Source organism: Podarcis gaigeae, assembly GCF_964106915.1.
Source record: "Podarcis gaigeae genome assembly, chromosome: 1".
NCBI lineage: Eukaryota > Metazoa > Chordata > Lepidosauria > Squamata > Lacertidae > Podarcis > Podarcis gaigeae.
In genome coordinates, this window is record NC_139678.1 from 100,451,894 (window position 1) to 100,467,017 (window position 15,124).

A 15,124-nucleotide genomic window follows, 5' to 3' on the forward strand; every position below is an offset into this window, starting at 1 on the left:
GATCTGCACATGGAGGCAGATGTCTTCATTGGATTCGGAGCTGGAGGATAGGCCAGATGTGAATCAGGATACAATTGCTGCCCATCCACACCGCATGCTATGTGTTTTTAGCCATGCATCCTCACATGTCCTCAGTCCACATTCTGGCACAACTAAACATGTATACCAATGTGTGACTATGGGCCAGATTGAGGCACTGGCGTCTTCTGAAATCTGCAGGAATCTTCTAATCAAAACTGGGCATAGTATTCGCACTTATGAGCACCTAGAGAACTCTGTGGCTACACTGATGCATTTTTCACTAAGCAGATTAATATGTTACAAGTCCCTTGCTGCAATAAACAAATGGTTAGAACATTAAACTGGACTAATTTAATGATATTGTAAATATAACAGGCTCTTACTTGCAGTTTAAAAGTTGGGATAGACTTCAAGAAAGCAATAATCTTTTACTTGTTGAATCAGAGCTTTACTATCTCATGCATTTATAATACTTGAACCTAGGTTGTTTGTTTGTTTTGCCACAAAGCCAAGAAAGTCTCCCACCATTCTGACCAGCTACGGGCAACAGACCACCGGTGCTTTAACAACTCTGCTAATTGTGGTCTTGTTAAACAGAAAAACTGGTTACAGTGATATCTATATATGGCAGAATTCAAATGGATGCTCTGAGATCCCTAGGCTATGTAGGATCACTTCATACAATACTTTTTTGTACTTGTATGATCACACGAGAACAAAATTCATGCAATAAGGTTCTCAGCTGAACAGCACAGATGTATGGGCTTAGCCACTCGGCTCTTTAAAATTATGTGAACTGGGGCCCGAGTCTTTCACATTTTATTTACTTATCCTAACCTGTGGAAAGCAGTGGCAGGGCTTGATGGAGCCCACATGCACAGTCTCACTGCTTGCACCAGACAGGATGAAAAGCTGAGGGCCATGTTAAAAATGCCCATTTGCTGTGCCAGTTTTCAGGCTGGTGCAGTGAGAAGGCCTGTTGTCACCATGTGATGGTGGCAGGGATGACTTAGGATCCATTGGATCTTGTATAGATCCACCCCACCCCCCAAAATGGAGGTTTTGGAGGTTTCCACTAGCTACCACCACCTTTCTATCATTTGGGTGGGTGCACTGGCACACTTCTTATCTATGGAGCTCCCAAACCAGTGGAAGCCAGAGGACAGACACATCCACCCTGTACAACCTCTGTACAGGATAAGGAAATAAGGGGATCGGATTGTTCTGTTATTTATTTATAAAGCTCCTCTACACCTAGAGTTTTCTAGGTGACTCACCAATTTTGGAGTAACTACAGTCGTACCATGGTTTTTGAAGAGCTTAGTTTCCAAATGTTTTGGCTTCTGAATGTCGCAAACCCGGAAGTGACTGTTCCAGTTTGCAAACTATTTTTGGAAATCGAAAGTCCAACAGGGCTTCCAATTGGCTGCAGAAGCTTCCTGCAGCCAATCAGAAGCCACGATTCGGTTTTCAAACGTTTTGGAAGTCGAACGAACTTCCGGAATGGATTCCGTTCGACTTCCAAGGTATAACTGTAGTACCTAAAAACAGATACACAACACGTTTTTTAAAAAAAATGTTTTTGATCTCCCAAGACAGCTACTATGGTTGTTCTAACACTTCTAGGTTTATTTACTTGGATCCGCCCCCCGCAGCCCAATGTGTGTTACTTGCCCTTTTTTTGTGTAGATGACCAATTCAATAAAATACAGTGGTCCCTCGGGTTACAAACACCTTGGGTTACAAACATTTTGGGTTACAGACTCCGCTAACCTGGAAGTAGTACCTCGGGTTAAGAACTTTACCTCAGGATGAGAACAGAAATCGTGCACCAGAGTTGCGGCAACAGCAGGAGGCCCCATTAGCTAAAGTGGTACCTCAGGTTAAGAACAATTTCAGGTTAAGAACGGACCTCCGGAACGAATTAAGTTTGTTACCAGAGGTACCACTGTAAACATGTGGAGAATGACCACATAGAAAGTTTTACTATTAGGCTGCTGTCTAGATCCATGTTCTGAACCACTTTCCTGCTACATCAGATTGAAATGGAATCGGTACATGTACATCTGTTGTTTTTTGTTTTTTTAAAGGCGACAACACCGCGCACACACACACACACACCCCGGAGCTAAAGGCAGGGCAGAGGCACAAATTACATAGCAAATGAAAGAGATCAAAAGAGAAAGATCCCAGTCTTTATCAAGATGGCTGATGAGCACCATAGGTTGGCTATAAAATTTGTCTATGTATGCAAAAGCACCTCATAATGACTATACTGAGGTTCCAGAACCATGACTCATTTGCATGTATAGAACAAATTTTATATGTACTCAGAAGTACCGTATTTTTTCATGTATAAGACAACCTTTTTCTGATCTTTTTGTGATAAATTGAGGGTCGTCTTATACACAGGTTAATATGCTAAGTAAGCGAAGGCTGGTGCTGCGGCGGTAGCAGGGAAATGTCGGAGAGGAGGCTACTTACCCGCTCCTCCCGGTTTAGGAAGAATATTTGGTGCGTATGTGGTGTATTACGGCACCAGTTCTGTCAGCCAGAGCAGGAGATCATCAAAAAGCTGCTCAACAGCTCAGCGAACTTAAAAAAGAAGTTCAACAACTGTTGAGGGCCCCCCAAAATAGGGGTTGTCTTATACATGGGGTCGTGTTATACATGGAAAAATACGGTAAGTCCCATTGAGATCACTGGCATTTCCTCACAGTTAAAGCAGCATAGAGGATACGGTTGCTAGCAGCTCTTAAAAAAAAAACAATTGCTGCTAACTTTTATATACATACATATTTAATTTACCACGGTGCTGTAAGTTCTCACTTTTACCCAACTGCTCACTTTCAGGAAAGAAAATTACAGAATTGCCTGTTGTGATATCTATAAATGTAGAGACTGAAAAAATAAATACTGTAAATACCTGGAACATCAGTGAAGGTCTCTCCAAGGACAGAAACATGAAAACTGAGGCCCATCGCTTTCATTTTCAACAGCACTTGAAAGAAACTTTCGGGATCCTTATCGTGTTCCCTTGAAGTAAAACAAAGTGCACCTTGACTTTTGGATTGTTTATTTATAGAGAACATTGCATTTTATCAGAACAACATTTGCACTGCATTCAAAGTCTATTGCAGAATGTCAGACTTCAAGATGCTTTCAGGCTGCAATTTTTATCATCCTTTCTTGGAAGAAAGCTTCTCTGAAATTTGTGAGACATACTTCCAAGTAAAGTTGTTTATAAGCACTCCCCCCCCCCCCATAACATGTTATGGAGAGAAACTCCCTTTGGGATATTTTAGCTGAAAAAACAAAACAAAACATTTGTCAAACTTTCCTCCAAACCAGCTCACAGTATAATGCAATGGCAACTCATATCAAAGGAAAGCCTTTGCAGAAATTTCAGCAGGTACCCGTATTTTTCACTCTATAAGGCGCACCAGACTCTATAAGGCGCACCAGATTCAAATATTCTGAATCCCAGAAGCCAGAACAGCAAGAGGGATCGCTGAGCAGCGAATTCTGGCTTCTTGCTATTCTGGCTTCTGGGATAGCTGTGCAGCCTGCATTCGCTCCATAAGACACACAAACATTTTCCCCTTACTTTTTAGGAGGGAAAAGTGAGTCTTATAGAGCAAAAAATACGGTAAGTGATTTTTGAAGATGTCCAAAAGCAAGAGCTTTCATGGAGAGTGGAAAAAAATTACACTAGGCTTCACCCTGACTGGGCCCCTACTGTTTGCCTATGAGGCTGCTGGCACATAGAGCAGTCAATGATAGTGGTGCCACCTTTATATGCTGGAGCTATGCCATGCTTAGCTTGCATGCAGTTCAACTGCAGAATCATTGCGAAGAAACAAGTTATGAATTGGCTCTGAAAATGCTTCTGCCCTAGACCAGGACATGGTTTTAGCGTAAACTCATGCTGCAACAGATTTCTACCTGTTTGCATCTTCAGGAAACTCACTTTTAAAATGACCAGAAAGTAAGGACAAGCTTTGATACAGAAAATAGGTTGCTTATTATATTGTTTGACCAGTGAAAACAAACTGCAAAAACTGCAAAATAGCCTTATATTATACGGCCATTGTAGAGGGATAACATGGCTGTCAATGCATAGGACTGAGCTTTAGTACTTTACTAAAGCTTGCCCTAAGCATTTGCAGCTATGTTATCTCTCTACAATGGCTACAGTTCTATTATATCAACTAAGTCCCATCCCAACTTGGTGGGATTTGTTTCCAAGCAAGTGTGCAAAGGATCAGGCTGCACAGCTCCAGCAGACTGATGCTTTGTGATTTTTCTGGCAGTATACCTTTTTACACATTCCAACACAAGCATTTTTAAGGTGGATTAGTAATTAAGAATGGGCCTTAGAAAGCCAATATTCCTCTATTATAATAGAAATAAATTGCTTACAATTGTGTGCACGTACCAAATGTGACTGATTCCTGATAGCTCAAATGGCAGAAGAGAGACTGGGAAAGAAAGACTGGGTGGCATAGTTCAAATGATAGTATTACAAGGAATTTAAGTTTACATTGGTACCTTTTTTCTGCAACACTCCCTTCGTCTCACTCAGCCCCCACCAGCCCCCCACCCCACCTCCATAAATCAACTGTGTGGGAAGGTGCCATCTAGACAAAACCTAAACATGTTGAAAATGAACATCATTTCCTACAATCTGGCTACTTACATTAATAGTACAATGAGCGATTACCCGTTTGAAGGTATATTTTGCCTTTTGATCTAACTGCTCTGTTTTAAATCACTGTTCTTCGCCCAGAAGTAAACCAGATGCCCTTCAAGCATTTTTTTTCCTTTTGTTTAGAAACTTCTACCATATTTATTCTCAAGTTATAGGCAACATGACAGTCTAGTGGTAGAAGTGGTGCATTGCCCCTATAGGCTAATTAAGAAGAATGAATATGCCGGTTTATCTCATAATAACTATCAGAAGTATTAATAATTATATCACTTGAGAAATCTCATGCTAAATGACATCTGTATCTCTGCATGTGTTAATTTCCAAGTCAGTCAATATTTTTGGTTATCTGATGTCAAACAAAGATCTCCTAATTAAACATTACTTTCCCAGGTTTTCAAATCAGAAGCTGTAAGGTCTAAAGAATGGGATTGCTATAAAAAAATATGTACAGAATTAGCATTAACAAGTTGTACATCTTCCAGCTTGTGTGTGTTTCCAGTAATAAAAAGGAATGCCTTGTGATATGCTCTGCAACTGTACACCCTGAAGATTCAGTAGGATTGTTACTTTAAAAAAAAGCAGACACAAGTACTGATAATTCAACAACTTTTTACACTGCCTAGAGAAAAGACTAGAATCGCAACAATATATTTGTATTTATAGAGGCTGTTCCCAAACGTAAAATTATGGGAAGACAAATCCAGTACGCTTCAGCCACCGAGAGCTTTTGGGGAGTTTTGCAGAGTAGTGATTAAGAGCATGGGGTGCGAGGCAAGATGCCTCCAGCACAAAACACACCACAGTCACCCTTGACAAGCAACCTTCAAACAAGGGATGAGGAACCTGTGGCCCTCCAGATGTTATTGGACGGCAACTATCATCTTCTCTGACCACTGACGATAGGGCAGTCAGCAACCGGTGTCCAACATCATCGGGAAAGCCACAGGTTTTCCATCCCTGCTCAGGGCCAATACTGAGCCAATAATAATGACTGTATTAACGGGGAATTGTAAGGATTCCTGGGGTGACATATTTGAAGTACTTTGGTCAAAGTGATATAGAAATGTCAAGTACAGTTGTACCTTGGAAGTTGAACGGAATCCGTTCCATAAGTCCGTTCGACTTCCCAAAAATTCGGAAACCAAAGCACGGCTTCTGATTGGCTGGAGGAAACTCCTGCAGCCAATAGGAAGATGCGGAAGCCCCATCGGGACATTCGGCTTCCAAAAATAGTTCACAAACCGGAACAGTCACTTCCGGGTTTGCGGCATTTGAGAGCCAAAACGTTCGAGAACTAAGCTGTTTGAAATCCAAGGTAGGACTTTATCGTCATCATAAGGTGATAAAAAACATATATGGTTCAGGACTTTGATTTGGAAATATCTCAAAAAGGAGCAGTTGATTTGGTTTGGGGGCACTTATTTTATGAAGCAAGGTGACGAAGTGAAAGCTATTGCAGAAAAAGGGACGAAAAATGTAGTCAGGTTTCAGATATTTTACAAAAAGCCAGAAGAGGATGGAAGGGGGAAAGCCGATTTTTTAAAAAAATGTACCTATACTATAAAAGTGCACACAGTTCTATGACACCACAGAGACAAACACGTAACAAAATTTTTTCCATCTGGTTTTATTTTATTTTATTTTTGGCGAGGGAGGAAAAAGAACACATTTCAAAAAAAAGGTACAAAAAGAAGCATCGGTGATTAAAGTATAACAAAGTAGATCTATGTAGGGTGTTGTACAATTAGGGCAAGTTTTGCAAGCTCAGAACTAGGTAAGTCTGCCTAGAAAAGCCATGTTGTTTCTTTCCTCGGAGGTTACTAAGAAGAAGAAATGAAGGAGACTCTGCCAGGACTGCCTTAACTATAATGAATCACGTCTTAGAATAGGAGCCCATTCCTTCTGACTACAAGGACCCTGCAAAACAAGCGGTTCTGCATGTCCGGTTGGTGAAAAACCAAGATAACTTGACACCAAGGAAATGTGAAGGCAATTTCAAAAACATAAAAGGAGTACTCGGAACAGGATGAGAAATGCACCAAGGCCACTACACTGTGTCCTATATATCTCCTTGCAAGTTCAGGAAGAGTTGCTGCATTGTTCAGAAACCAGGAGGGATGCTTCCCGACTGATTGATTGATCCTTTATGAAGCAATGCTATCCTCCTTTGGAGAGCGGCTTGGTGGCCGCGAGACATTGCAGATCTCCCTTTTTGTGGCCAGAGAGGGGGATTCACAATGGGCCCCAATGTGGCTGCATAAAACCCAGCTGCTGTTGCAAACCTGCTCTCTCTGTTCTGAGAGTGGTGGGAGCCAAAGTGGGGCAATCCAGACTATAAGGGCAGGGGAAACTTTAGATACACCATATTCAAGGTCCTCTCAGTCTCAAGACATGCCTCCAGGGGAGAAAAATTATGCTGGCCTTGGAAACCAGAGAAGTTCTTTTTTGTCTCAGTGGAACCAATTGCTGGGCAACAGGCAGTGAAAACAAACCTGATGGAAAGAAGGGGACAGAGATAAAAAGCCACCCCTCACATTCTGCCTGGGCCACTGCAAGTCTAGCAGGGCTCAGAAAGTAATCATTCCTCCACCACAAACTCTCCACTTGTTCTCTCTCGGAAGACAAATTTGTACGAATTCGAATATAGATGCAGTTGAGAAATTTACAGCCCAATCCTAACCATATTTATTGGAAAGTAAGACCCATGCATTTCAGGGATTTACTTCTAAGTGCACGTCGGACTGTAGCCTTTGTAATCAGAGGGGGGAAAGCATTTCCCCACCCTCACTTTTCACTAAATGAAGTCTCTTAGGGTACATCATGATACAATATAATTTCATACATAACTGACACGCGTGCAAATCTCTAAAGGTATTGTGTATGTTGAAAGGGTTATAAATAAGCTGAGCTAAAAGCAATATTAAAAAGGTCAATCTTAATCTTCTTAAAACATTTAACAAAAGAGCTTTCTAGTATTTCACTGGTACAGAAAATTCAAAATGGGGAGGTGGCAGGGGAAAGAGGCAGGCTTAATACTGTTTTTCAAATATGTAGCGCCTAACCAATGCACCTTTCGCAGTATCAGTAAATAAAATAAGAAAACCTCCCTTTCAGGTAGAGGCATATTGGTCTTTGGCTAATAAGGTAAACAGTATTCAAACATACCTGCAGCTCGAGAAGCAAATGCTGCTTCTTACTCTAAAGTTGAGTAACAGTGTTTATTATATAATTTGTGAAAACCATTGATGATCTCCTGTACAGAGTAGCTGACATGGCCAAGTATTCAATTACTGACATGGGACAGCCAATCAACGTGGATTAAAGGACTGTAGCTGCCATGGTCGATCAACCAAAATAATTCATTCTTATTTTAAAAACAAATGACGGTACAGCTCTTATGGGCAGTGTGCACCTGTATATGTATATTTACATGCATTTGTATGTAAAAGCCCTATCTGTGGATTCCCTGCTCCAAGTGCCCTCTTTATTAAAGGTAAAGGTAAAGGTACCCCTGCCCGTACGGGCCAGTCTTGACAGACTCTGGGGTTGTGCGCCCATCTCACTCAAGAGGCCAGGGGCCAGCGCTTTCCGGAGACACTTCCGGGTCACGTGGCCAGCGTGACATCGCTGCTCTGGCGAGCCAGAGCCGCACACGGAAACGCCGTTTACCTTCCCGCTGGTAAGCGGTCCCTATTTATCTACTTGCACCCGGGGGTGCTTTCGAACTGCTAGGTTGGCAGGAGGCCCTCTTTATTACACTGAGGCAACCAATGGAGGGAGCTTTTTGTATTGCTATGCCCTAACTCCATAAAAAGGCATCGATGACACCAGTGTCAAAAGCCTTTTGACACTATGAGACAATATTCCCATGTGCCCAGGCATTTTATGGCTCTCCTTGCTGTACCCCGACTTCAGTCGCTTCAGCAGGGAGAGCAGGGATGTCAGCTCCTTTTCCTGACCTACTAGCGGAGTAGAGTGCCTATGTGGAGGCTGAGAAGGGCTTTGGGCGCCAAGAGGGGAGGAACTCAGTAGGTGGCAGGTACTGATCAACAGCCTGAACAGGAGGGTGCAGCATTGTTGCCAGAACCAGGTGATGCTTTCACAGATGAGAGCAGAATCACCCACCCCCCAAAAAGCGCACACTTGCAATCCCAACATTCCTGCAAAGTGAGTAAGTCTTGCAAGCGAGAAGGTCATTTAAAAGCTTGGCAGATGAGGCACGGAAACTGCTGGGACGTTTACATTGCTTCTGTCTAGTTCTGAAAATCTTGCCTGATTTCTGGACTCCAGAACTCTGTGTCTGCTGCTGTACTGTTAGTTGCCTGAATAAAGATCTCTTTCTTAAAAGCACGTAAGAGCCTCTCTCTGTGTGTGTTGGGCACGAGGTGGGTTTTCATTTTTTTAAACAGGTACATGAAGGAAGGATCAAATTCTAATATTTTCTGGTGAGAATGCTAATGTGAACAGCACAAGAGAAGAAGCCATTATCTGCCAAGAAAATCTATTAAGAACGAAAAGGGACATGGCATGTGTGGTGGTATCCAAGAACACACCAACACTAAGCGAAATCAATTACTAAGGCCAGTTAATTCAATTCTGCACAGTTTTATTTCAAGCTAATATTTCCAGCTGAAGTTAAGGTATAAATATGCAGTTATCGGTATATAAAGCTCTTTTTTCTATGCTGATGTATTCACAACATTCCTTTTCCTCTAAAAATTATTACATTGCTGTCAGCTCTCTAGTTCTTCGCAGTTTAAATCAGTTGGAGTTGGCTAGTTGAAAGGATACCTGTTTTGTTTCATTCAATAATTCCAGTATATTAGGAAAATTTCTCCCCATGAATATTCCTGAGTTTAACAACAGTCTCAGCATTAAAATCTACAAGGAGCATTAGAACCACACCGTCTGCTGTGATCACACAGAGTGTATGTGAAATAAAGGAGGAGAGATGTTAGCAAAGGCTAACATAGCATTTAAGATACTGTGACAGCCACCGCCCAAACACCTGCCTGGAGAAGGGAGACTAGGCCACAACAAAGTATACCCCTCTCCAGTACCTTTGTAGCAAAAACGAACCAAAATTGGATGAACACAATCCTCTAGCCCTAACATACAACTGTCCCTAAGCTTATCAGGCTTTTAAGCAGGATTCCTGACACACATGTAGACTTTTAAGCCTTTCTCCTAAGCTGCTCAAAACTTCTATACCACTTGGGAGTCCCTTGATCTACCCCTCTTCTGGCTGTCTGTTTTCATGGACATCTCTTGACAACAACAACCTCCTTCTCTTGGGATATCAAGCATGTTGTATCCAGCAGTGGCTACACATTTGTGCAAGGTGTGGAATCCCGTGTTCTGCAATTCCCTGCAACTCACATACTGGGAGAAGCTTTACAGAGGTAAATGAAGCTACAGTGGGAAGATATTGGCCGTGGTATATAACAGTGGTAGTGATATTGAAAGGCACAAATCAGCTGCTCTGCACTGTGCTAGTAGAAGTGCTCAATGAAACTTAAAACTCAAGGAACAAAGGATTAACACATAATGATAAAACATTAAAAGGCCTAAGAAAATAAAATATGTTTGTCAGCTGCCAATAAGTCAATAACCTGGGTGTCAGGCAAGTTACCCCAAGGAGGGCATTCCACAGTGGGGTACTATCACTGGAAAGGTCCTTTCATTAGCAGCCACTCTGGGTAGTGGCATCCAGAGAAGGACCTCTAAATAAGATCTCAAAGTTGGGGTAGATACATGTCTTGGCCCAAGCCATTAGTGGCCTCCAGGGTCCATACCAGCACTTCAAATTGGACCTAGAAATGGACTAGAAGCTAGTAGAGATGACAAAGCATTTGTGTTATACTTATATATTTTCCACTGGCTGCAATGTGCTTATGTTGTGCACATCTTTCTGTCTGAGGCAATAGGATGACAGCTGCAAACAGGATTCTTTTGTGGAGGTGCGCTGACACAAACTTGGATTCCATTTTGTATAGTAGTTGCCTAATACTCCAGATGTAAGTAATAATCCAGAGACACCCAACACGGTGCCCCCTCAGATGATTCTGGAATCCAGTTCCCATTGTTCCCAGCATGCATGGTCAATGGTAAAGGTTAAAAGGAACTGTGACCTGAAGAACTCTGGAGAGCACTTCATTGGTTACCTCTGTAATAATTATAATGGGAGTCACATGGTGTAAAGAAAAGAGATGGAAGCAACAAATAAGATGGAGGTGAGAGGGCAAGAGTATGAGGGCAATGTATTATCGAAGGGTTCTAGGCAATGCACATATATCTACAATTGTAGGAAACATCTGCATACTACTTGCCAAGACCACATGGAAGAGTAAACTGGTACTTCCTGAGGTTCAAAGAAGGTCATTCTTGATTTGTGGCTAGCTTACACCACAGGAATTTTCAGAAAAAACAAATATAAATATAATCATAAAATTGTAGAGTTGGAAGTTACCCTGAGGGTCATCTTGTCCAACCCCCTGCAGTACAGGAATATGCAGTTGTCCTATATGGTAAAGATGTGTATCCAAGAAGGGCAAGTTGTCAAAAGAATGATACCTGACCTGGCTTCAGGAACAAGCTAACCATGCTCCGTTTCAGTATATAAGCTCACATTGTACCTTCAGAAACAGTCCCACAGCTGGGGGCAGAGAAGACAGAGGAAGGGGAAGCAAAGGGTGACACAGACACTGGGGTCCCTATAAAGAAAAAGAGGCCTTCATATGCACTAGAAAACATTTCCAATTGATAGTCATTGTAGCAAGCTGACCAGGTTTCTTGAGGTAGATACGCATATTGAAGTTTATGCTAGGCTTTTTTCAGTTTCTTGAGAGTAGATCTTGCAAAGACTCACATAGTCTGACACTCTGAAGAGGAGAATGGGAAGCAACAAAAAAAACTATGCTATTCTAGGTGGTATCAACAGAAGTATAGTGTCCAGATCAAGGTAAGTAATAGTACCGCTCTATTCCATCTTGGTCAGACCACACCTGGAGTACTGCTTCCAGTTCTGGGTGGCACAATTTAATAAGGATGCAGAGGAGGGCGACCAAGATGATCAAGGGTCTAGAAATCAAGCCTTATGAGGAACGGCTGAAAGAGTTGGGTATGTTTAGCCTAGTAAAGAGGAGACAACAAGGAAATATGACAGCCATCTTCAAATATCTAAAGGGCTGTATCTAAAGATCTTCAAATGGAGCAAGCTCGTTTTCTCCTGCTCCAGAGGGTAGGACCTGAACCAATGTCTTCAAGTTACAAGAAAGGAGATTCTGTGTAAACATCAAGAAGAACTTTCTGACAGTAAGAGCTGTTTGACAGTGGAACGGACGCCCTAAAGCAGGTGGTGAACTCTTTTTATTGGATGTTTTTAAACAGAGGTTGGATGGCCATCTGTCACGTATCCTTTAGCTGAGATTCCTCCATTGCAGGGGATTGGAGAAGATCAACCCTTAGGGTCCCTTTCAACTCTACGAAATTGTAAAACATAAAAAGGAAAGGATATCTTGACTAAAGCAAATAAATCTCCACAGGGTCAATTTGTGATGTTCCAAACAGATATGGCTGCAATAAGAGGAAACTTCTTATTTTCTTAGGAAACAATCCTTGTCCACGCATAGATCAAGAGTGCCCTATTTCTCCAGTACCTCTTGGTGGGCATAAATAGGCAGAGCAATGTGCCAGGGAAGTCCAGGGACTGGAAGGCCTGTACACATAAATTCTATATCCCCAATGCAGTCTCCCCTCTGCTTAGTTAAGTTACACAAATCCTGAACAAATCTATGGAGAAAGAGTGCTCTACCAAGTCATATGCATGCAATCAGTTTCAACTTTTAAGAACGAGTGAGGGAGGCATATCTTAGTTTCTGAAAACCTAAGACTGTTGGTCTTAAGAAGATATACGATGGGGGGAAACCAAAAGTTTTTGAGGAGACAATGGTATAATATAAAGAATATGAGAATATAATTCTTTTTGAGCCTCTTAAATTCTTCTGTGTCAGAACAGAAAAATGCTGAAAACACAGTAAATAAAAGGAGAGCTTCACTAAATCATTTGCGACTTATAAAAGTTAAAACGCCTGCTCAGTGATCTCAATAAAACTTGTGGCAAATATATCTAATATTTCCAGAAACCAAAAGCCGCATCCCAAATAGCAGCAGCAACAAAAAAATCCATTGTGTTGCTAAACCTACTAGATAGCTTTCTGTAAACAAGATATTTACCATCACCAACATGAATTTAGTTCTTCAAAAATTTCAGTTTCTGAAGGTCAGATAACTAACTGCTTAATAGAGAGAATCAAAGTGGTACCTCTGAATATCTCCAAGCTCTGATGGGCTTATATTCTGCTCCTTAGGTGAGGTATTAGCAAAGCTTATTTATTTTCATTTCCAAGGCTTTTATTTGCCCATTCCCTTGTGGTAAAGCTGATTTCCATGATGATTCCCTTCTTAATTTTAATACCCTTTTTACTCATCATATAGACATAAGAATTTTCCCTAAAATAATGAAACCCTTCCAAAGGAAATGAAGACAACTAAGAGGAGAGGAGGGGGTGGGGAGTCAGCAAAAGCTTACTTTTCAATTAATTGATCCTCTGTCATATGCATACATGAAATATTTTTTATATGCAGGGAAAATAAGGTTAATTAACATAAAAACCCTTCACTCGTCGAGGTGTTGAATTTTGTATTTTATCCATGCTGCTGTAAGCGCCTTGATTTCCCAGTAATGACCTAGTTCTCCTAATGAGTAACATTAACCCCTGGCTGTAGCTGTCCAGGACTTAATTGTCAACTGGAGCTGAAATAGGAGAGTATGCCGATCAGCAGGTATGTGGTATATTAACTCATGTCATTTCAGACCCTAATAAATAAATCTGTTGCTAAGGCAACAGGAACATCAGCTGTATCACTTTTTTTGTGTGTGCTTTATAAAAGAAAATGCCTTTCACACCGAGCTCTTAAAAAGGAAATTAACTATATGTAACCATAATTAGAAGAAACATCATTTCTCATCTTAGAAACATATCTACATTAATGAGAAAAGACACTGAAAAAGAAAACTGCTTTCTACTGTGATCAGGATAACTGAAATTATTCTCCCCTCAAGTGAAAGAATGCAATTTGAAATATGCACATTTGAATGAGAACCTGTGTAGTGGCGTTATGTACCAGGAAGGAGGCCCCATTGAACTTGCAGGGACTTACTTTCCAAGTAAACATGCACAGGAATGGACTGTCAGTGTTTCTGAGACCCATACCTACTGAGACGCATACACCTAATTATAGATGTATATGTTAGTGGATGTATACCTGAGAAACACATGTAATTCCAACCTTGTATATGTATATTGTCAGTGTGTGAGAAGATTTGTGGGTCATAATGAACTAACTTGTTGCACTAGTGGAAGTCGGCACAAGGATTCCCGCAAGCACAAAAAGGCTTGCCCACCACGCCGTGTCTCCCCACCACCCTCCCCAAATCTGCTCCGGAGGGACAGGAGAACCTCCAAAACAGCATGTGGAGGGTGGAGAGGTGAGGTCATTCTCATAGGCAAGCCAAAATGCTTGTTTTAAGCACCTCCTCCTCAGCCCCTTCCAGGGCCAATTGAACATGCACAAGATGGTTGCCACCTGTATTCTTCTGTCTGTGGTGTCACTAATGGAACTGTAGTCCAAGCCCCATGCCTGCCAAGGGTGGGGAAGTGGGTGGGCAATCAAAGGGAGAATAAATGGAAAACCATTAAATCTGCTTCAGAGTCTTCTTCCCTAAAGCTGCCAACTGAGGTCTTTGGTTTCTGGTTTTTACATCCCCTACTCCCTGGTAAAAGAAAACATCTAAAATGACATAAGGCAGGGATACAGAACCTGTGACGCCACAGATATTGTTGGACTACAACTCCCATCATGCCTAACCATGCTAGCGGGGTTAATGGTAATTGTAGTCCAATGGCACCTGGAGGGCCGTAAGTTCCCTATCCTTGACCAAAGAGCAGTATTTCCAGAAAGAAGAAACAGGCAAGAAAAGGTTAAGCACCCATTCCCACCTGACTCTTCCCTGTAAACACAACACATGTTCCCTTATAAGCAAAATATGGGGTTGAGAACCCCATTTTTACACTCATAACAACATCTAGCTGGTCTTTTAAGGCCAACATGAAAGGGAGCTTAGTAGATTAATAATATGACTCAAATAATTGACTGCAGTAACTTGAATTATTTTCACATATTTTGGCAAAGCATGAAAGACTGTGGCATGTCAGGCAAAGTGAATGACTGTGTTCGTCCCCACCTGTTCTACCCCCAGCTGACCTCTGCCTAATCAGGAACAGCTTTCCACCAAACAGTAGTGTAAGTTACATTACCATGTTATAAGCA

General features: G+C 41.6%; 1 protein-coding gene across 7 annotated transcripts in view; it reads right to left on the bottom strand.

Annotated features, from left to right (window-relative positions):
- Window positions 1-15,124, bottom strand: part of GTDC1 (glycosyltransferase like domain containing 1) — a 202,457-nt gene that overhangs the window by 23,235 nt on the left and 164,098 nt on the right. For all 7 annotated transcript variants that reach the window (XM_083710835.1, XM_083710833.1, XM_083710839.1 and 4 more), the window contains one exon: window positions 2,948-3,057. In XM_083710835.1, the coding sequence (XP_083566961.1) occupies window positions 2,948-3,057 (110 nt within the window). The remainder of the gene's footprint in view (window positions 1-2,947; window positions 3,058-15,124) is intronic.